The 22,480-nt window shown below is 47.0% G+C and overlaps 3 protein-coding genes across 7 annotated transcripts in view; 1 reads left to right on the top strand and 2 right to left on the bottom strand.

Annotated features, from left to right (window-relative positions):
* Positions 1 to 22,480, bottom strand: part of XRCC3 (X-ray repair cross complementing 3) — a 421,446-nt gene that overhangs the window by 262,732 nt on the left and 136,234 nt on the right. The window lies entirely within an intron of this gene.
* On the bottom strand, positions 5,052 to 11,927 carry CKB (creatine kinase B). 2 transcript variants are annotated; one of them, XM_065749671.1, is made up of 7 exons: positions 11,685 to 11,927; positions 10,473 to 10,627; positions 9,495 to 9,627; positions 8,456 to 8,627; positions 6,910 to 7,033; positions 5,982 to 6,171; positions 5,052 to 5,415 (listed from the first exon to the last, which is right to left on the bottom strand). In XM_065749671.1, exons 1-7 carry the CDS (start codon positions 11,875 to 11,877, stop codon positions 5,237 to 5,239), a joined length of 1,146 nt encoding a protein of 381 aa, XP_065605743.1. In that variant the 5' UTR covers positions 11,878 to 11,927; the 3' UTR covers positions 5,052 to 5,236. The 2 variants fall into 2 exon arrangements, with proteins under 2 accessions (XP_065605743.1, XP_065605751.1); XM_065749679.1 differs by lacking the exon at positions 11,685 to 11,927 and adding an exon at positions 11,103 to 11,396.
* TRMT61A (tRNA methyltransferase 61A) overlaps positions 15,782 to 22,480 on the top strand; it is a 34,197-nt gene continuing 27,498 nt past the window's right edge. For all 4 annotated transcript variants that reach the window (XM_065750356.1, XM_065750371.1, XM_065750380.1 and 1 more), the window contains exons 1-2: positions 15,782 to 15,849; positions 17,712 to 18,076. In XM_065750356.1, the coding sequence (XP_065606428.1) occupies positions 17,746 to 18,076 (331 nt within the window). In that variant the 5' untranslated portion in view covers positions 15,782 to 15,849; positions 17,712 to 17,745. The remainder of the gene's footprint in view (positions 15,850 to 17,711; positions 18,077 to 22,480) is intronic.

Below are 22,480 nucleotides of genomic sequence, written 5' to 3'. Positions count from 1 at the left end.
ACAGCACACATGAAAGTCAGAAGTGAGAGTTAACCAAGGCTGAGGGGTGAGGGTTGTGTTTGGAAGGTGGTGGGACTGAGGGGGCTGCCTGCAGCAGTGTTCCCCCTTGCAGGTATTTCCTAGCATCCCACCAGCTGGCATGGAGTGTTTTATCCCTCTTCTGGTGTTATGAATGAACCTTTTTAATAACTATTCCCTGTGCTCAGCCAAATAGCTCTTGGTTTTATAAATGCATTTCATTGCTTCTCTGTATCTTCTTGATGTGAAATCCCTTCAGGTAAATTAACGTGTGTTTTCAGTGATCCCTTCTCAAGGTTAGTGTTAATTTAATGTGAATGATAGGAGCTGAAAGGCCCATCAGCAGGGCACTTTGGACAAATCTAAGCAACGGCTCTCTGGAGGAGCTGTTTGTGGTGGAGACTTCACTGTGGAGCTAAATGGTGAGAAAACCCTCAGCACAGCCACGCCAACAGAGTGGAGATGGGGGGAGAGAGAAGGAGCATGCACAGGTACAGCAGGGAGTGATGGCTGAGCGCGGTCAGCTAAACATGAACACGTCACTGCTGTTTTTAACGCTGATTATATAAAAGTATAGGGAGAAGGCACAGGGGCCATCTGCTGCCCTGTGCCCCTCCGGGGGCTCCAGCTGACTGCCCGCTCCCTGTCCTCTCATTGCCACTGCCCCGAAGCCAGGGTCTCGAGTCCTTGTCAGAAGAGCAGTCTGTGCCTTCTGTCTGCTTTTAAAAATCCAAAGAGCAGTGCAGGAGAGCTTTGGTTGAGGATACTGCCCTGGTGCAGCTCTGCAGCCTATCATCATCCCCACCACCCTGGTGTCCAAGCAGCAGTGTTTTTCTCCGTGACACTTGGCTCCCCAGTACTGCTGTCATGGGTATCCCACATCTGCAGGAGTCATAGAGAGCCCGGGACGAGTCAGGCAATCACTTGAGTTGGAAGGGGCCTTTACATGTCATCTGGTGCCATGGCAGGCAGCTCCCCCATCTCAGCTGCACAGGCTCCATCCTGCTGACTGTCCTCTTTGCAAGCCACAGGGCTCATTGAAAAACAAATAAGTAAAGACATGCACCAAAAAAAGACCAGACCAAACCACCGAGTGCCAGAAAACACGTAGCTCGCGGCTCACTGTTGGTCACAGCCCAGAGACAGAGGGATGGAAGCAGGGTGCTCAGAAGCTAAATGCTCGGTGATGCTTTGCCATAAAAACAAAAGCCTGCTCTTACTCTCCCGTGGCGAGGAGCAGACTCTCTGGGGCCATGGGTGTTTGTGCCCGGTGCAATCCTCTTCCTCTGCAGGTTCCCACGGGTATCTCTGCAGTTGGCTTTCCCTGGACAAGTCCCAACTTGGAGGCGGTTTCACAGCAGTGATCTGACCCAGTGCTGTCCCACTGTGAGGATGTCCCACTGGTGTCCATCCCGTGTCACAGGAGGGCTCAGCTAGCAGTGCCAACAGCCTCAGCCACCATTTGCCACAGCATGGGGATTGCTGAGCTCCTGAGATGCTCAGAACAGGAGGAAAACGAACACAGATATCTGGGTAGGTTACGTTTGCTCACCTCCCAGGGTCTCACGCATTCCTGAGTAATCTAGGCAAGTCTCGCTATGCTGAAACCTTTGACTTTTGATTAAAAAACCCCTCCGTGTTTCCTTTTGTCTGAGGACTGGCAGGTACCCTGCTACCCATTTCCCTGCTGTTGAGCATGGGTCATTTTGCCATCTGAAATTTTATATACGTGCATATATTCAGCTATGTATAATAAATGGTATCTCAAGCTCTCGGCCACTGCTTGGAGAAAGAAAGCAAACACCTTTGTGGGTTTGGATACCTATTTTTATCCTGTCTGCTAAGTGCAGATTTTGCATTAATTGCTAATCCCAGCCTGAGTCCCCGCTGCCTGTTTATCTATCAGACCTGCTCTGTGGGTACAACAGATGTGTTTTTTCCCACCTGATGGAGGGAGGGTTGAAAGACACTCGTTCCCATCAGTGTCACCATGACTTGGGTTGTGGGGTGCCCCCCTGCATCATGAGGCTTGGGGTGGCAGAGATATCCACATGGAGGGTGGATGGCTGGGCTGCATCCATCAATAGCAGCTGGGATTTTTGAGGAAAGGGGAAGGCAGAGCAGACAGAGGAACGTGGAAGAAGCCACAGGAGCCTCCTGGCTGCTGCTTGGGCAAAAAGCAGAGCAAGATGAAAAGGCTGTGATGCCATCTCTATTCCCAGCAGTGTGCCCTGCCCACCGCACCACCACATTCTTGTGTAGGTGGAGCAAAATCACTCCAAACCTCCCACTTGAGCTATTCCGTGTTGTGTAAAATCTGGGAACGCTCATCCAAGTGTTGGATGCAGGCTGAGCCCCAGCAGCCCAGCCTGCCTGATGGCTGGCAGAGCCATTGGGCAATAGCATCCTCTTTTTCCTTCAGTGCAAAATGGGAAGCTGGAGGCAAGCATTGCCCTGGCCTGGGCTGCAGATAGGACACAGCCTGCAGGCGAAGGCATCGTGCCCCTGGCCTTGTTTTTGGGACAGAGAGGGGCCACCCACATTGGGCAGCTCGCTGAGGGATGCTGGGGCCTCTTGCAGCTTGTGGCCCTATTCCACACTCAGCTTCCATCCAGGGAGGCTGTGGCAGGGCTGGGAGCTTCCTGCCCCCTGGGTGGCACCATGCTCCCAATCAACATCCCATTGGTATCCCCCAAGTAGCTTAGCCCACAAGTGCATAAAACACCATGAATAATTTCCCAGAAAATGGCATAAAAACGATAAAAGGAGTGTTTATGGGCTGCCTGCTGCCAGTAAGTGTAACGTGAGAAGCAAACAGCTTCCTAGAGAGCTCAGCTCCCTGGGCAAGGAGCTGGGAATGGCATCAGGCAGCTGCAGGGGCTCTTAGGGGGAGGCAGGATCATCCAGATGAAGAAGGGGATTAAAAGGAAGAAATTCCCCTTGAAAGCACCATAAAACCAGTGCGTGTTGAGACTGGAGAACGTCAGGTTGTGCAACAGGGCAACACAACAGCCAGCAGACCCCCATCTGCTCTGGCACGCAGTGGGATCACAGGCGCTGGCAGGCACAGTTTTAAGGGCAGCTCCCTGCATCGAGCACACCAGCCACTGCTGCCTGTCCCCACCAGGACAAGACCATTGCTTCTGTGACACAGGGCACAGTGAGGTGCTGCTGGGTTCTTGGCACTGCGCCCCGATGGCTTCAGGACAGGGGGGTGGAAGGTTTAATTCTCTTTGGTGCATAGATTTTTTTTTAGCAAGCACCAACCAGAGCAGAACATCTTGTCCGGCCTTCCTGCATGTCAGGTTTGGGCCCAGTGGCTTGCTGCAAGCTGAAACAAAAGCATGGTCGCTCTTAGGAGTGACAGGAGGGAACACAGCTAAGGTAGTGGATGGGAAAGAAAATCAATTTAAAAAGCAGTATTTTCTGGTTGGATGCAGGCATTAGGGACTAGCTTGCCATTCCCACGGTTTGTCAGGTGGCTGTGGATCCTGCCTCATGCTACTAAAACCAGGTGAACAGAGGCAGCTCTGACAGGCAAAGGGCATAAGAGAAACAAGATGCACAGGAAGAGACACAGCCTTACTGCTGCAGCCAACGTAACTAAAAAGAAAGTGTTCAGGTACCTCCTTACACTGGATAATTGCTGACTGCAGTAACATCTCAAAGAGAAGCATCACTAAATTAGTGCTCTCTGATTACAAGATGCAATACCAGCTGTTTGCATGGTGTCTGGAGTAATGACGTGAAGCACAGCAAGATTGGAAGGGTACACAACTCATCAGCTGCACCATTTCCCCCCCCAAGTTCTCACAATCCTCCTCTCTCCCATCCGGCTAAACCTGAATAATGTACAGAGCTGCATTTCAAAGAAGTCTCATCCAAGAAGTTTGCTCAGCCTTCAGCTTTATCCCAACTGCAGCCATCACATGAACTCGGTGACAGCGTGCAATCACAGCCTTGGAAACATCACAGCTCCTACAAAAGAAGGCTTCAGTTATCTGCACAAGGCTATATAAAGCTGCAGAGCTGTGCATCAACCTCTCATCACGTTCCCTCTATAAAACACTAGTTTTAGCAGTGGGTAGAGCTGCTGAGCAGGCATTAGCTGCTTCCCAGGTTGCACGAGCTGCAACGGTGCTGTAACGAAGGGTCCAACACTGCTTGCTTCTGGAAAAAAAGGGGCTCTTGGAGGTTAAATAAGGTGAATCCTCCCCACAGTAAGCATACATATTCAAATTACAGTCATTCTGGAGAACAGATCTACTCAATGCAACACTGTAAGCTCACACCCTGACTTTGCAAGCCAGGCGAAAAAAAATAATGGTACATTCTATCTGACTGTGTTGTTCGGTGTTAGGGTCATAGGGCAACTGGGGCACAGAGCACCAAGAGCAAGCTGAGTAAAGCTGTAGTCAAGACACTTTCCTGTGACTGACTTCCAGCCCCCATCTCTTCCCCAGTTAAACCCAAAGAGCTTAGTTGAGGCATTGCTTTAGCCTAAGCTCTGTCCTGCTGCACCCCCAAGTAGAGCCCAATTAGTTGCTTACTCTGACCCTCTGCACATCCAGACATGAGAGGACGTGATCTTCTCCCAGCAAACTAGCATAGTGTAGGTATTGTTATGAGCTCAAGTCTGACCTCAGAGCTTTGCCCTAAAGCAAGAGGAGGACATAGTTCTGAACAGCAGCCCTTTGTACCCAGATCCCCTCCCTTGCAGGAGTCAGTCTGGCTTGTCCTACTCAGGCTAATGACAGTTTACAATCATCATGAGCAGATGCATAAGCTGAAGCCTTCAAGGTAGGGCAGATTTAAAGTGACTCATGTTTAGCATCAGTTCTCAGGTTTACAGCAGGTGTAATCACATTAAAGGTTTGCTTTTGACACTGCACTAAGCACACCTCTAACTCCAACAAGTTGACTACAGCAGCACAGCCAGGATGATGTGCCTAACACATAAAACCAGGCAGTTCAACTAATCAGGAACAGCGGGTCACTTAGACCTCAGACAGTCAGTCAGCACATCTAAGACATGTCAGGCCAAAACAACCGTTTATTTCATTTTCAACATTTCAGCCATCAAAAAATAAACTCTAACACAGATGGATGGAAGACTTCTCTACAGTATAACTAAGTGAGCGCTGAGCCAAGGGGTTTGAAATTGGAGTGACATTTTATTATTCATCCAATAAGTTAGGAACCATGAGGATAAAGTGCTCTATTTCTGAGCTGGCATGAGGTCATCAATAGACTGGCCTTTTTCAAGGCGTTTTTCCATTTCAATGAGCAGCTTCACACCATCCACCACCATCTGCACCAGCTCTACCTCAGAGAAGCCAAGACGATCAGCATTGGAGACATCAAACACCCCTCCGACTGCAGCTGTGTCCACACCACCTGGAGCAAGAGAATTAATTAGCACAGTGACCACTCCCTGAGCCACTAAATTTACCTTTCTGCCCTCACCAGAAAAAGCATAGAAAGACAGTTCTCTGCAAGCTGCCACCACCACCACCTCTTCCCTTAGGGAGATAAAGCCGTATGTGATGAAACATGAACCACTTTTTTAATTCTTTTAACCCATGAGTAATCTAAACCTGTACTCAGAAGAACCTGCCATAGCTATATCCTAGCCAGAAGTACAAAATCAGAAATCCCATCCCTGATTAAAGCAGGCCCACTAGGTTTGCAGCTTATCTAGCACTCAGAACACATGGAAAGATATGCCTAGAGCACTCAGAAGCTGCATATAGTAAGGCTTAAGGGAAGCACCAGCATCTCCACCTCTTCCAAGCTACACTTTAAAGGCTTGGGTCTCCCTGTGCACTTTAGAGGGGTCCCTTCTGGACAGCCCATCAGGTGGTATCAGCATGAACCAAGGTCAGTTTGGCTGTAGCCAGGCTCTCACTGCTGCCTGGTCAGAAGCAGCCTGACTGGGGCATCACTGTGTCACCACCTCTCACCTGTGCCTCGTTTCTGCAGCCGAAGCCTCTTGAGGACTTCTCCAAACTTCTCATGCTTCCCAAGGTTTGGTAACTTGATGTGCACGCCAGCACGGAGCCCCGTTCCAAGGTTGGATGGGCAGGTCAGGATGTAGCCCAAGTGTGGGTTCCACATGAACTCGTAGTTTTTGGACTTGAAGAGAGTTTCTATCTATAAATAGAGAGAATGGATGCTTAGAGATTGTTCTCTGCCTGAATGATGTAGGTCATCCATTAAGTGCTCATTTACAGCTTCAGTTGCATAGCAACAGCCACAACAGTTTGAGCAGCTATTTAAGTCAGTTACATAGGCCCCCCCTCCATTTGTAGAAGAGGGTCACCAATGAGGGGCTTTTTAAGGCCTTAATCTTGCTCCCAGCAGTGAGGCAGCCTAAGTTCAAGCTACACTACAAAGCCTGAAGTTGCTATCTACTGGGAAGCTTGATTTAGTAAATGTCAAACTGATCTGTTAGGATTAGGGAAGGGGCTGGCGAAGCACAAGCTGGTATCAAGACCAGAAGCTAAGAAAAGCAAGCAGCCTAGAAACTTCTGTCCAGTGTCATCCATCCACATTCAAACAATTTTTCCTCCCAGGATCACTAAATGCTGTGATGTATAGAGCCATGTAGAGATCCTTTAAGTACAGTTTGATAAGGTTATCACACATTAGAGGATTTATTCCAGATTCCATAGTCATAATGCCTTCCCAGTACTGGCATTTCAGAGCCCTCACAGCTAAGGATCTCATCATGATGTTCCCAGAAACCTAAACTACGAAGAAGCAGCTATGCAGAACAAAGGAGAAGGATGTCACCTCCTGTGTTACATGCTCCCAGCCTGGAAAAGCTTGTATGCTCAGCTCTAAGCAGTTTAATATTTAGACCCAGAGCTCAAGCACTACTTGATTTACCTGTGTTAGGCCTGTACAGAAGCGGGTAAACACTTGCTTCATGTTGCCACCTTTCTGCATGGAAATAACCCTGAGGTGATCCTCCTCATTGATCCAAACAAGGAAGGTCTTGTTGTCATTGTGCCTAGGAGACAAGACAAACTTGTTGTCTCACTTGACGTTTTCAAGACAGATATAGCAGCACCAAGTTCCTCATTGCTGTAGCTTCCAAGAGGCTTTTTTAATTGCTTCTTCAAAGAAATTCATCTTACTGCTCTCCATCCAAGAACTAACAAAGTTAAGCTTGTACTTTCCTCTTTTCAAGAAGTACAGATAGAGACCACTTCCAAAATACATGTCAGAAAGTAATGGCATGGACATTAGCCAGTGTTAGAGCACCAAAACTTCAAGTTCAGTCAGTTCTCACCTTATTTACATTCTGAGTCCACAAATTTAGGAGATTTAATCTGTTCACAATTTGCATAAGGGCAATTAATACAGGCACTGAAGCAGACCCATGGACAGATGTTCACACAGATACCACGTTGACAGTGCGTAAGCAGAACTTGATGAGAATTGTCACATTGTTAGTCTGCCCTTCGTACCTTTTTAAGAGATCTAAAGTGAGTTCCCACTATTCCTGAGGCTCTTCAGAGCTACCAGAAAAACCTCTGAATTCTGAAGGCCCCTCTACTAGTTTGCAGCTGGTCAACATGCACCACACTGATGATTTCTCAGCTTGATTATGATCAAGAATTAACTAGTATCTGATGAAAGCTATTTACGCAGACAGACTTTACACTTAAAACATGTACATATCTAATGCTGGCAATCTGTAGGTAGATGATGCAATCTTAAAGGTGACCTACAGAAACAAAAGCATGTTTCCTCTTTGTTTATTGAAGCAGCTACAATAATGAGCTTGAAGTATTCCAGCTAAGAACTAACCCTTGGCACATAGGGGGACAAGTTAATTATGCTGCAGAAGCTCCTGAGATGCAGTTTTATGTAGGTGACCTACATGTGACAAGCAGAATCCTTCCACTCTACACCCTTGCATCAGTCAACTGATGCCACCGAGTCTCTGGGAGGGCAAAAATATTACCAATAAGGTAACACCACATTAATCTGGCATCAGTGAGTTTCTGCAATCAAAAGGAATGAGATTCCAAAGGAGAAGCTATGCATCCAGTATCAAGACTCAGCTAAGTCCATGCCATGGTCTGTTACCTTAGTTACTCTAAACCCATGGTACAAGAGCTGAAGGTGGAACATGAACTCTTTTAGAAGTCATCTACTTTGCTCAAGTTATTGCTTGGAGCTCCGCAAACCTGTGCTGGATGGACAGGCTCTGGCAACAGGCCAGCCAAGCCAGCTTGTTCCTACCAGCTCCACACACTTGGGGCAAGTTCTGCTTTCAGATAAACTTCCCCAGGGGATACCACACAGAAGTTCCTCATGAGATTCAGCAGCGTAAGTTCACAACGTGCTGTTCTGTCCAACAATATCAGCCACCACCAAAAAATTCAAGATCTCATGCAGCTCTCCCTTCTAGCCATACACTCACCAGATACCCCTGGCATCAGGCCAGTCTCGTGCCATCCCAGATGCCAACAGAAGAGGAGAAACGGGTTTGTCAAACAAAAAGTGATCATCAATCAGCTGCTGCTGTTCTGCATCAGTCATGTTCCTCAGGGCATAGTACTTCCCCTTGAGATCGCCTCCCAGACTGCCCAGAGCTGAAAGAGAGGCACTTTTAGGATGGGAGCACAAACCATAGACATTTCCCAGAACTTCAGAAACTGCATTCAAACTATCTGCTGTTGTTGGTTCCTCCCTTGCTTTCATCTGTAATGGCAATGACTTTGTGTGGCATTACAGAACTTAAGGCTGTATCAGATGATTTGTACACACCTTCCAGGCAGAAACAAGCAGTCTTTGTTCCCTTACACACAGTATGGGATCATTACTGCTGCTTAACTGTAGAAGTACGAGTGCTTTCTTCTCAAGGACAATCAAGGTCATGAATACAACAAGCCGCACTCTAATCAAGGACTGTTACCCTGCCCTTGGGAAGTTTTGGAACAGTGACAGGATAGCACCTTGAGAAAGCATCCCTTCCTCTCACTGAAAGCAGGTGGGAGGCATCAGAAAGAACTGCAGCTGAGGAGCTCCACTGAGAACTAGAGCTCGCTCAGAGCAGGACTACACCTCGAAGCAAGCCAGATGTTAATGAAAGTCTATTAAAAGAAGCCACAAAATACTGCAATCATGACTCAAGCCCTAGGGTTGCTCCATACCTATTACATCTCAGGTTTGAGCCGTGATGAACCAACCTCTTTCCCCACACACAGAAAGAAGCTTTCAAGATCAGCAAAGGTGAACTCAACACAGTCCAATTCCCCTGACGTGCTCCTGCTCTGAGTTACAAACTGCAATGCTGATGCAACCCTAATCCAAACTGCCTTTTTCGGGGAAGGCTCCACATTGAGTTAAGCCTTGAGGAAGGCAGCTCTGCCAACTGCCTCCATTCTCCGATTGCACAGAGCAGCTCTTTGCCTAGACAAGGTCAGCAGTTTCCCCTCATTGCCCGATTCTCACTTTACCTTCAACAGAGAGCTTTTCAATAGCCCGTCTCTCTCCTCTGCTGCAGTGAGGGGGAAGACAGAATCCACGGATGCTCCTGCCAGTTCTCACACGAGAGCTCAGCACATACTTAGGATCCAAGTCATCACCACCCTACAAGATCAGAAAATTAGTCGGTACTGCCTTGCTGCTAAGATGCTTATCCTAAATACACACAGGTCCTATGCACTTACATTTGAGATGGACTAGCTGGCCTGTAATACAGTGCACCTCAGGGCCATTTTTTCCAGCTTTCCAATAAAGTATGGAGAATAACAATTCCTTGTTTTGAGGATAAGACTAGGACTACTGAGATATAATAGAAGATAGGGGTACCATCAATTTTACACCCATCTCAGTCCCAGATCTGGGACTCTGTTACTCCTTGCAGTCTAGAGGTATCAACATGAGACAAGTCCTTGTTTAGGTAGGTTTTTACTCTTGCAAATGAGAATTATTCATTATTATCAAGTATTTTAATTTTTGAGATGTCCTATGGCTAGCCCAACCAAGACAGGGGTTGGAATTCCTACAGACTGCGATAACATCTGAAATCTGTAAGATGGGTGGAAACCTCTACTTCCAACACGAGACCACTGGCTGATTTTTAGCATACAACATCATGGAGTACGAAGAGCTAAAGTTTTTAACAGCCCTGGGACTGGGTTGTTTCACACAACTAGCACAGCCCAAAGAAATACATGCTCAACATGTTTGGCGTGACTTACATTGCAGCAGCATACAAAGCAAGTCCTGCTCGTCAGCTGCCTGGCTCTACCCAGTTACTGACATCCTACTGCAGCAGGCTCTTAAGTAAGACTGCACTGGGCATAGTGCCTGTCAGCCCGCACACGGTGAAACTGAGAGGACAGAGCTTGAGCAATCAGTTCAGGCAACCTCTTACAGCTTTCCCCAGGCCTCAGATCAGTGGGGATCAGTAACTGAACAGAAATTCATACCTGCAGGTTATCAGCATTCAGGTCAGTCTTGTGCTCATCAGTTGGTTTGTAGCCACCATGCCTGTCCTCAATGACTGGATCAAAGAGTTCCTTAAACACTTCGTAGGATTCTTCGTCGCCAGCTACGCAGCCTACTGTCATAATGAAGGGGTGGCCTGGAGTGGTAACAAAGGCAGAAGAGCTAAGTTGGGTGATGCTCAGCAGTACTCCAGCACAGCACCAACCAGGCAAGTTTCTTCACAGCAGATCTAGTCACTTAGAAATGCACTCGCTCAAGAGCAGTTGGGAGACCCTACACTTTACATCTCATCCAGTTAGTCCAACGCAGCGCTATGGGAAACCATAGCGGTTGCCATTAAGCCACACTCTTGTCAAGCTTTGGTTTAGGGCAATTTTGCACGGCACATCCAATTTCACTAGCTAATGCAAACCCGTAGACAGAAATACACTTAAAACAACCATGCTTCGCTGTGAGCAAGCATGCATCGCTTTGTTTGCTCTGCTACAGACAGAACTGCATTTTCATAATCTGCACATAAATACCACCTCCACGAGCTTAGCTTAAGTCACCATACTGAAAAGCACCAGTTACTTCAGCTGGCTCCCACAGAATATCTCAGTGCATTTTACCGGGATTATCAACCCCAGTCTGAATGACATCATCCAGGGTGAAGCCACTGGGTGTGACTCTGTCTCTCAGTTTCTTGTACAAATCCAGGGTTAGCACTTTGGCCATGTGGTTGTTGTGGGTGCTCAGGTCCGGGTACTCGGGAGGCAGTCTCTGATTATTTAGTTGGGCCATTTTGATATCGCTAGAGTAAAAATAAATACTGTAACATTAACACGTATATGCATCTGCTCCCCCTTTTTTTTTTCCATAGAAGTGCTACAGAACATCACATAATCACACTGGAACAGGACGAGCTCAGAACAGCTGGGTAAGCCCACACAGCTCAGAGGATTTTTTTTCCCCTCGGTTGCATAAAAATTAGAACACATTCGGGTGGCTGGGTTTTTTTTTTTTGGTTCGGATTTGAAGTATTTAGCAGAGCAGTTACATAATGGGAGCGCCTGGGAATTGCTGTGTCAGATTGCAGAGAGGAGCATGGCTGGACAAATCGTGGCCTCCTTAGCAGGGTTTTGCTGTCAAGAAGCACTTCCAAGAAGGAGGGAGAGCAGACGGCTCTGCAGCCCTAACGGTGCCGCCGTTACCTGGGTTGTCAACCCCGGTCTGGATGACATCATCCAGGGTGAAGCCACTGGAAGTCTGCCTGTCCCTCAACTTCTTGTACAGGTCCAGGGTCAGCACCTTGGCCATGTGATTGTTGTGCGCGCTCAGGTCAGGGAACTCATCGTCGGCAGAGTACTTCATCTTCAGGAGGTTGTGGCTGTTTGAGAAGGGCATGGCTGTCCCTACCGCAGTCACTGGGGGAAGAGAGGGAAGCCTATCAGCGGGGTAGGCAGCCAGGCACCGGGCAAGGTCACCTTGGCTTCGCTTCCACCAGCACCTTCCTCAAGGCCAGGCAAGGAGGAAGGGGGGGAGGGGAGAGAAAACAACACCAAAAAAACTTTCCACCCCCGCAAGCCTCGCCGCATCCTTCAGCATCACGGAGCGGACGCTCCGGGGCTCGGCCGGGACGCAGGGATGCGGCGGGGCGGCCGCTGGGGAGCGGGGCGAGCCGTCACACGACGGACAGCTCCAGGGAGACGTGGCCGGGGCGAGCATATGTAACTACCCTGTTACCGGGTAACCTTAACCTACCGGGGTAAGCTGCTTTCAGAGCGGGGCTCCGGCTCAAGCTGCGGCCCCGCCCGGTACGCACCTGCCCCGCGCCGCCCCGCTGCATCCCGCTCCCGCCTCCCCCCCCGACGAACCGGCTCCAACCCCCACCGTTAGAAATACGTATGTAAAAGTTAAATCGCTCGCTTCTTCTCTTTAAGCTGCAGGCGGCTCGGCTGCCCCGGGACTTACCGAGGGCTCCACAGCCAACGGAAGGACCTCCGCTCCCGCTCCGCACGCGCCCACTGCCCAAGCCGGAGTGGAGCCCCGAGCCCTCCGCCGCGCCCTTTATATAGAGCGCGACCCGCCGCTCATTGGCTGCTATTTATAGCCCATTCATTCCATTGTTCGAGTCACTGAGGGGCGGAGCTAACCGCCCCTCCTGGCCGGTGAAGGCGTGCCGCCATTTTGCGCGGCGGTTGGGCGGCGCGCGGTTGAGCTCGTGGGCGCGGGAGTCCATCCGTCCCAGCGGCAGACTGAACATGGCGGCACCGGGACGGCGCGAGTGCAGCTTACCGAACTGTTCCGCTTTAGGAAAAGAAAAAAAATACATAGGAAGCCATTACAGGCTAAAAAGCGCAGGCTGCCTCAAATAAAAACGCGCCGTGCTTGGCTGCCGCCCAGGTTGCCCTGCTGTTCCAGGTAGACGGAGAGCACACGGATCTGCTGAAGTCACGGGCTCAGCGTCTGTGTAAGTCTGGTCTCTTATCTCCGGAATCAAGGAACAAATCCTCTCTAAGTACCCTCTGCCTTTTTAACCTCGCAAAATCTTCCCCTGCGTTTCACTAGATTCATGCAAAGCTCATGCTTCAGGATGGTGTAAGCTACAGGTAGAGCCCTCCTGGGCAAGGATTCAACGAACACAAGTGTAAAATCATACCCAGAGCCCTAAAAATGCATGTCGTATTCCTGGATGATCTAGTTGTGTTTTTGGTTTTTATTATAATGTAAAACACTCATGAGAGTTATTTTTAATGTAGAACAATACAAGTAATACTAAGAACATAATGTAACATTACTAACTTGTTTCTGGTGGGTTTTTTTTCTTCACCCAAAGCAAAGCATTCCGAAGAGGTACTGAAGGCTCCTTCTGTCTCCTTCCATCATCTATTGCCACACACACAAGCAGCAACTGTTACTCGTTTTATAGATTGGTGGAGTCAACGTTACCTCAAGAACCAAAACCCGAGGATTCAGTTTTATGCACTGGAGACACTCTCCCTCCCTGCCCTGCAGAGCAGGGAGCACCAGTCCTTATAGTTATTACAATCCAGTTGTGTCCTCAGTGTGCCATTCATTACTGCACTTCCAACACAGACACCTCTCCTTCACACAGCTTTTGTCTGAAAATCGGCACAAAAAGAGAGAAGAGCCGTGGTGGGAGCACAAAATATACCCAATGAACTTGTTTAATGAACACTGCACCCTCTACAGCTTTTATCTCACCGTTATGTGACAAATTTATCATACACACTAAGTCAGAAGTGGCTCTCAGCTTGCATTGTGAGATCTGCAGAAAGCTGTGTGCAAATTGGATCCAACCTTCGTTACAGTGTCCCATCCCTGCTTCCCTAGTGGCTTAATTACAGATGCTGTGCTGCGTGTCAACAGCCTCTGATCAACTGCTTTATCTAGCTCATCTGCTGAGAGAATACTTGCCTTGGATCAGCCTGTATTGCCTGTTAGACTGTGATAAAGGCATCAGCACGTACTTTCCATGCTGGGATGATATTGTAGTGCATACTGACTTGTAAACTATGATGCAGTTTGGCATTTCAGGCTGGAAAGGTGGGGTGATTACTCCAGAGATCTCCGTGCTGAGCTTCAACAATGAAGAATTAAGGGAAGTTAATCATGGGCCGTGCAGTGAACACTTCCTAAGAGGCTTAATTATAAACGGTGTGCAGTGTACAACTGCAAGGAGATGAGTGTTAGCTTCTGAAATTACTCACATGATATAGCAAGATGAACCTGAAAGAACTGGGAGTAAACATCCTGAAAATTTAGAAGGTTATTTCCAAATCAGGAAATAGGAAAAGAAAACAGTTTACTACGTATAACTGCATTGTTTCCGATGCCTTACTGACTAAAGAGCACTTGAAAATAAAACATAACACTCATGCATAAATAGATGAAAGGAACTGGTTGTAGCTGCATCCCCTTAACTTCCCAAATGCAAATTTTCTTCCCATTTATTGCTTTATGTATATCAGCCTAGTTATTATCTTTTTCACATTGGTCGAGCGCCCTGTTGAAAATTACTGATCATTTCCAGTAAGCTGAGTGCTGTGAAGAGCTGTTCTTAGTCTTGTATACAGCCAGGCCCACAGTCATCTGAACTTGTTTTTTTTAAGGAAAAGAAAGGACACAAGAATATAAACTATGGCAAATTACATGAAAAATGACACACACACACACACCAAAAAAAAAAGTAGGTGCAGATATAAAGGCAGAACAGAGCTGTGATTGCCAGTCAGAAAAACAGCTGAGTAGGAGTCTGCAGTTTAAGAAACCTCTGAAACTGCATACATTATGTTTAGATCAGATGGAGAAGAGTTTCATAACCCAGTAACAAAGACTTCTGCAATTATGATACGGGCGGGTCAACAGCATAACATAAAAATGTTCTCACTGAAGATAATGGGCAAATTTTCCCTCCTAGCTGATGAAATCACATTGGTAAAAGAACTCACAAATGGTCACCTACACAGCTCTGTTAGGCACGCATCGATGGCGTTCTAGATTGCGGAGCAATGACTGTTTCTCCACTCCTGTGCTTCACAAGCCACTGGTGAGCACCACAGCGAACAAGGAATTATCTGATTTAGACAGAACGCTACCTGCGTGTCCGAGGTGACTCACAGAGCTGTGCCCTCCCATGCCAGGTGGCCTGGGCTTGTTGGGAGCAGCAGATGAAGCGATATCCCCATCCTGCCCATCTCCCGACTCCATCCCCGCGCCGCCAGGGCACCCCACATCACCTCAATCCTAAAGACGAGATGCAAGTAGGAGTCAGAACCGTGCTATTTGGGGTTTCGATAATGATTCCGCTCCTCCTGAGCCCACACTCCGCTGTGGGTTCCTCCTCCAGCCTCCAGAAACCGGCACGGGGAGGTCGGTCGGCCTCGAGCTGCCCTTCCCCGGGCACAGCGCGGGCAACGGCTGCAGCACCGTGGGAGCCGCCTGCACGGAGGCTCGGGCGGCCCTTAGGGAAGGGGCTTAGTAGGACCCCGGCGTCTATCACCCACGCTTGACGACCATGAGATCCCCTCCAGGTTTATAGCTAACTGCGCACGTGGGGGAAGAAGCTGTTGCAGGGAAGGGGCCGCCCGGGCATCCACCGCCCCTAGGGACCTCTCGTTTCACCGTAGGCAAACACTGCCCTCGGCCCCCACGCAGGAGCCACTGGCCCCGCCGAGGCACGGCGGCTCAGGGGACCGACGGACCGTTGCCAGGCACGGCCGACAACGACTGGCCGCTCCGGGCGGGGGCGGAGGCGGCGGAGCGTCAGCAGCCTGCGACCGGCTTGGGGGAGGGGCGGGCACCGCGTGCGAGGAGAGCCGGGCCGGGCGTGCTAGCGGGACTCAGCCCCGGGAGGTAACGGCTGTGGGGACGGGGAGAACCGGCGCTGCCGGGGAACCGCGAGCCCGCGGCCCCGCGTGAGGCCGTGCGGGGCCGCGAGGAGCCGGGCGAGGCGGGGTGAGCTGCTGCGGGCACGGCCCCTCCGCGCCCGATACGCTTTTGTTTCCCCACGGCGCGCGAGGACCTCGTGCGTTTGGTTGGGGACCCCGACACGGAGCGGGGGGGGGGAGAGGCGTGCTCAGGGGCGTTGCCACGTGCAGAGGAAGGCACGTAGATGAGATGCAGTCAGAGCTGCTTCCAAATGATGTGACTATAAATACGAGGTGAAAACGGCAACTCGTGAATAGCGTGTATTACAGGTGGGTTAAGAACATCGATGTGATCCGGTGATGCACGCTGTGTGCTCATTAAGCATCACGGTTTGATCTCACAGTGTCCGGTGTGTGTGCATTTCTGAGCTCTTGGGATGCCTTCATGTCCAGACGTGCCTGTTGTGCTTTGCTGTACAAGTACCTATACCACATGCCACAAGCTTTGGAATCGGGGCCTACCAGCGTGTCTGCTTCTCATTCTCAGCACAGCAGCACACAAATCTACCTGCTGAACAGCAAATTGAACCCAAACGTTGGTCAGACTACAATTTCAGAATTAAAAAGTGTTTGGGTTTTTTTAATAGCAAAAAGAGTAAATTGGGACAAAGCTTTTACACATTCAAGAGCATTGCAATCAAATCATTATCAGGTTGGTCAGAGAGGCAGGGGATGCCCCGTCCCTGCAGACAGCCAAGGTCAGGCTGGACGGGGCTCTGAGCACCTGATGGAGCTGTGGGTGTCCCCGCTCACTGCAGGGGGATTGGACTGGATCACCTTCAAAGGTCCCTTCCAACTCAAGGATTTCTGTTTTTATTAAGTAGTGCTGCTTTTAATTTTCTTGTCCAACTATCAAACTCTCAGATGATTCTGTTGTAGACTTTAATCCCTAACTTTGGGATCACCTCATTACACAATTCCTTCCATGAATAGGTCAGCCTGCAGCTTAGCTTGTTAGCTGCCTTATCTGAAAAACAGTTCCAGGTTTTATTGTAAGCTGCCTTCTCATTTCGAGGTTTTCTTCTCCAAGACAACGTTTAAGTTTGTTGCTTTCAGAACACAGAGCTAAAACAATACAGTGTGTTTGCACTGGCTTGCAAATGGTTGTTTACATTCAGCTGCAGCATGGATCACTTCCCAGACAATCATGTTACACCCCCAATGGCAAATTAAAGGCCGCAGTGTTTTTTATTTGTACTTAATCGAGTTTATAGCTAAATTAATGTGGCTAGTACCTTTATCTAATCTCTAAAGCTTCATTTTGAAAACTTTCAAGTAAACTTTTGCTGGTGGTCCTAATAGTCAATGCTTGAGGCAAGTGGCAGTTGCCATGTGCTGTAAATCACCAATAGATAAGCCAGCAGAAAAAAATAAAACTCACTGCTTAACAGCCTACTCTGAGAGCTTGTGAACTAGAACCAAACAGGCTGCTGAAATTGATACTGCCTTGCACATTTCCCAGTAGCACTGTGGAGCAGGCTGAGTAAATTATAACAAATTTGCTAATTTTTGTTTGTAAATGTACTGTACAGTGATACAAACAGTGGTTACATTCAAGTCAGTGAGATCTTTTCACTGATTTTTATTGAGTCAGGAGCACATCGAGGGGATGTCCACAAGCTGCATGGAGTTTTCTTAATAACATCTGACTTGCACTGTTTGTCCTTTATATATATATATATAGATAGATAGATAGATATAGATATAGATATTGGGGAAATAAAATGAACTGTACTTATAGCTTCATCATGATACCATAAAACTGTCTTGGCATTTGTCTGCTTTTAGGTGACGACCACCAGCCAACCACAAGACTGTCACGATGAGTTTTGTTGAATATGGAGATACAATCAAGGATGGTGACACAGCTATCGTGTTCTTGGGCCACGAATCCATGTTTCCTGTGAAAGTCCAGCATGGCACTGTAACTCAGACTAAGTATGGGGTCATCCGGCATTCCATGGATCTCATAGGCAAGAAGTATGGCTCCAAAGTGACCTGCAGTAAGGGAGGATGGGTTTTTATTCTTCATCCAACTCCAGAACTGTGGACCGTGAATCTTCCACACAGGACACAGATCTTGTATTCCACTGACATCTCTGTGATCACCATGATGTTAGAACTGAAGCCAGGCTCCATAGTGTGTGAATCAGGTAAGAATACTTTGAGATCCTTTGTTAAGAGCTAACACCAACACACTCAGTGGAAAACAATTTTCCCAGCCCACATGTGGAGTAATTCTCTTTCATTTGCACATGCTATCAACTACTGCCTCTCCAAAAAGCAGTGTTGCTTCAGTATGCCAGCCTTATGTACACATGCCTTTGAGTACACTATTAATTCAATTTAAACACATGAACAGCCTTCTTTCCCTTATCTAAAACTGTTAAGTTCTTCACACATATTTTTAAGAAACATGATTTGAATCAAAATTCATACCCTGGATCGGCAGGCTGCAAAGAACATCACTGAAGTGAGTTAGTGAAAGATGGCAAGGCACTGCATGTAGTAATATGGGAAGTCAGTATTTCTATCACGTGATACCATGGAAGCATGCATATTTTGTTGTTCTCTTCCCAACTGTGATCCACTTGTAGCACTTCAGTTTCATGCAGGGCTCACAGCAGTGGCGTAATAGAACAGATGATGCACTCATCACAGTGCTGTGCATTGTTTCTAAACTGGGTTTAATTTATTACCATTTCCATAATTTTACATAATTTTTAAGTAAGGAGGAGTTACATTACATGTAGATGGATATTTTCGTGGCTAGATACACTTTATAATAACGCTTTCATGGTTTTATTGCTGCAGGCAGTATGAGGCTTGTTTGATTTGATTTGATCTCTGTAGTTTGCAAAAATATGAACTGTAGGTAGTTTGTCCTCATTTTTCTGTCTGTTTACTTTGAGTCTTTTTAGGAAGCAGTTTTAGATGCTTCCTTCTGTAGCACAGATACAGCAAAGGATCAGTGTGACGAGCTTGTACTGCTGCGAGTTAACTTGCATTTAACATTTCCTGTTCCTACCCAGGCATGATGTTGGGCAGCTTTGGGGGTATTGTGGCTGCTTTCCCACACAACTGAAGTGCTGCTTATCTGCATCCAGTTACACCCAGTAACAAATGGGTGTGCTGGAAACAGGCAAGGCCGTGCAGAGAAGCCCCTGGCCCCTTTCTTGGGATAGGTGAGTGTTAAAAGGACAGAACTGTTCTCAGTAATGGTGAAAGATGGAAGTCTTAGAAGGCTCATTTATCTGAATAGCTAAGAAATGGGAATGTTTGATGAACTAACTGATTCAGATTCCCAGAAGTGTTGTGAGTCAGAAGTTGTAGCTACAAACAGTCCTTTCCGTTAGTGGAAAACTGTTCCCAGCTTTGTTTTAGTGTCTGTGCTGTCCTAGTTAGTGTTTTAACTTCAGCTTTCTAGGGAAAGCAACCAGTTCTACTACTAAGGTTGTGCTTGTATTCCCTGAAAGATTTATTGTTCACAAAGAAAGAAGGAGTATTGTGTCTTGGCGCAAGAGTTCATCCTGCAGCAAGAGTTCTTACTGCAGGTTTGCTTACAACTAACCAGAATTGGAGATTTGAATGAAAAAATGTTACATGTATTGACTACTGGAGCCTCCAGTGTGATGATGTAACCTACTTTGGTGCCATCCAAAATTAGGCCATGTTCAGCAATCGAAAATCATTAGTGCTTGTTTAACCTTGTGTGGCTTAGGAGGAGCTTGCCAATGGTGATTAACAGAAAAGAGGCAGGAAATCTGGTCTAGTAGTGGCATTGGAGTCTGCTTCCTGGTAGTGCTGTCTTTAGATGTATCTTGAGCATTAATTAGCATGGAAGTTGCCTTTTTTTTTATTTGAACATGAACTGATACACATGGTTGCTGGTGAAGGAGGGGAGGGGCAAAACAGGCACAATAAACAAGCCAGTCTCTCTTCTCCTTGTCTTGCTGCTAGGCTGTGGCACGTGTCCTGCACCTACCTAGGGCAAGCAAGCAGAACTGGGGAGCAGGCTGCACAAGTGTGTGTAGAAAGGACGGATAAAGTAGAATGAAATGCCCTCTGCATCATCTTTTGATGCTGTGAATACCAGTAAATATTATCTTATGTGCGTAGTTAGGAAAGATTAATAAGGATTAATTTTATATCACATGAGTTGTGCAGTTTAAATTGATTCATAATGATCTGTTGTAACTGATACAAACAGATTAAAGTTTTACCAATTTTAATCATTTTTAATAAATACATAAAGAGCAAGCTGCTCAGCAGCACATGCATAATTCAGATCATCCCAGCATACTCTGTTGAGGCTGTAAGGAGACTCAGCATCTGCCATCAGCATCATTTCGTGATGGAGGCGTAGGAATATGATCCTTTTTCTGTCTCCTGCTGATTTCTAATTTATGAAAGTTGGGATTCAAAAACTGCTGGTGGAGCTAAGATCTCTTGGAAATATTGGTCCTCGGTCTGAGGAATTCACCAGTTTGAAGAGTTTTTGGCAGCCCAATCTTTCCAGAAGTAAATGACACCTAAGATAGCTGCTGCAGTACCTGCAGCAGGTCGTGTGAAACTTTTGTTCATGTCAGGTAACTCTGATCTCATTGCATGTGCAGTCAACATTTAAATAAAGGAATACACTGAATCTTCTTCATTTCACCACTCTCCAAAACTAACTTGATGTCATCTTCCAAGCCAAGGCTGTCTTAAGTTCAGTGATTACAGCTGCCTGTTAGATAACGACTCTGTTTGACAACTGATTTTTTGTTTGTTTGTTTTGAAATTTATTTTTATAGCACATTGGAATGAATATGAAACCTTTCTGATATTGTTGCTAAACATAAGTAAAGACCTCTTTTTTTTTTTTTCAGTGCCAACTTATCTAGGCTATTTTACTGTCCTCTCTCCCTGGTAAGACCTAAAGAAGTGTCTGTCCTTACCTTCAGAATTACTCAGGGAATGCAATGCAGCACTGTGAAACTTCGTTTAATCTGATAAATCTAAGAAATATTTGGGTTTCAACAGAGCATTGTATTTAGACAAAATGTAATTTAGTCAAAAGTATTCTGACCAGTATCCCTCTGATCCTTCAGCCCTCGACAAAATCAGACTCACATGAGCAAAAATGTTAATTGGATTTTTTGTTTCCCTTCAGCTAAGTCCCAAATTAAAAGTTGCTAAACCCACTGCCACACAGCAATGGGGCTCCAAAGCCACAGATGGCATTTGTGAGGACTGAGAACAGTCCTCTGGGTTCTTGTGGCTTCTTTGTGGAGGGGTAACAAGAGCCTCTGGCCGGTCTGCCTTGCACTACAGCTTCTCCAAAACAGTTATGAAATTTTCAAACTCATGGTCTGAGTGTAGATTTTGTTAGAAGTATGCTCATAAAAAATTAAGGAAGGCTTAATGATTAATGGATACTTAATAAATGATTAATAGATTATTGTGGAGTCCCAGCAAGTCAGCTGTAGTGCTGTGACTCTTCTGACTACTCATGTCTGCACCATCTCTGTGGCGTAAGCGTGTGTAAACTCTACATCTTTTGTGTACACACCAAAGCTTTGTAGCTATTAATTTGATTTTGGAACTTATTCATATTAATTAAGTCTTAAGTTTTATAATGTCTCCTACCTCTGCCTATTAGCAGATAAGTGAGAGAAGAGCTGGAATATGTGATTCTTTGTAACACCTTTTGAAGTAGAAGAAAAGCCTCATCTGTACCAACGTCAGAGAACACAGTATTCTCCTGACATACCAAAGAACTAAAGCAGAACTGTGGCCACATGAGGCATCACTGTGGTGGGTGCAGCCCTGTGGCTGAGGAGTGCTGTTTGTACCCTGAAGTGCTTGTTTCCAGGCTTTCTGGGCTTCCTTTCATCTTACCTTTTTGTTTACCCACAAAGTGCATTTTTCATGCAGCTCTGAACTTCACAGTATCACCTCCATTTTGCAGAAGATCCCTCCCTGAAGATCTCTGCCTCTTGAATCTCTTAAGAACAAATTCTTTTCAGTCTTCACATTCCCATTCCTTTTGTAGGCAGTACCAGCCTTGGAAACTTCCATCCTTCCCCAGCTCCTGAATTCAGTCAACAGTGGCCTTCTTTGGCCTCTAGCCTGCTTCCTACAATGCCCACTTGGGCAGCATGTCCATGTCGGAAAGGTGAGAAAAAGCTCATCTGTAAGGGAAACTTCTTGATGCACCATCTCCTCTTGACACTTCCTTGTAACAACCTCCCTCCCTCTCTCCTCCTCCCTCTGTCTCTGATCTTACAATTTCTCACTTCTTCCACCATGATTTGTGTCCCTGATGGTCCTCACAGGATGACATCTAAGTTAGTTCCTATCAGATACTTAAGATCTCATCATATATTCACTAAAAATGATTAACGTTTCTCCTGTTGCATAAACTTTTCATGTATGGCAAGCAGTCTTCCTCTGAGCTGTGTTTCTTGTCAGATCCTGGCTGTGGAGTTTTTAGCTGTGCCTAAAGATTAATTCTCCTTTGGTTTTGAGGCTCCATCCGTTCTCATGGCTGACCCATGACCCGTGTTATTATT

The sequence above is a fragment of the Cyrtonyx montezumae genome, unplaced genomic scaffold (assembly GCF_038088225.1).
Source record: "Cyrtonyx montezumae isolate F1298 unplaced genomic scaffold, pur_monq_1.0 scaffold_10, whole genome shotgun sequence".
Taxonomy (NCBI): Eukaryota; Metazoa; Chordata; class Aves; order Galliformes; family Odontophoridae; genus Cyrtonyx; species Cyrtonyx montezumae.
Note: the sequence above shows the minus strand (reverse complement) of the source record. Positions and strands in the feature narration are given on the sequence as shown.

Excerpts from the sequence above, each read along its gene's own strand:
- CKB (XM_065749671.1), bottom strand. The coding sequence starts at position 11,877 with ATGCCCTTCTCAAACAGCCACAACCTCCTGAAGATGAAGTACTCTGCC. Across the intron at positions 10,628-11,684 it reads GACCGGGGTTGACAACCCAG|GCCACCCCTTCATTATGACA; the intron begins GTAACGGCGGCA and ends TTACCACTCCAG. Across the intron at positions 9,628-10,472 it reads TGAATGCTGATAACCTGCAG|GGTGGTGATGACTTGGATCC; the intron begins GTATGAATTTCT and ends CTGATCTTGTAG.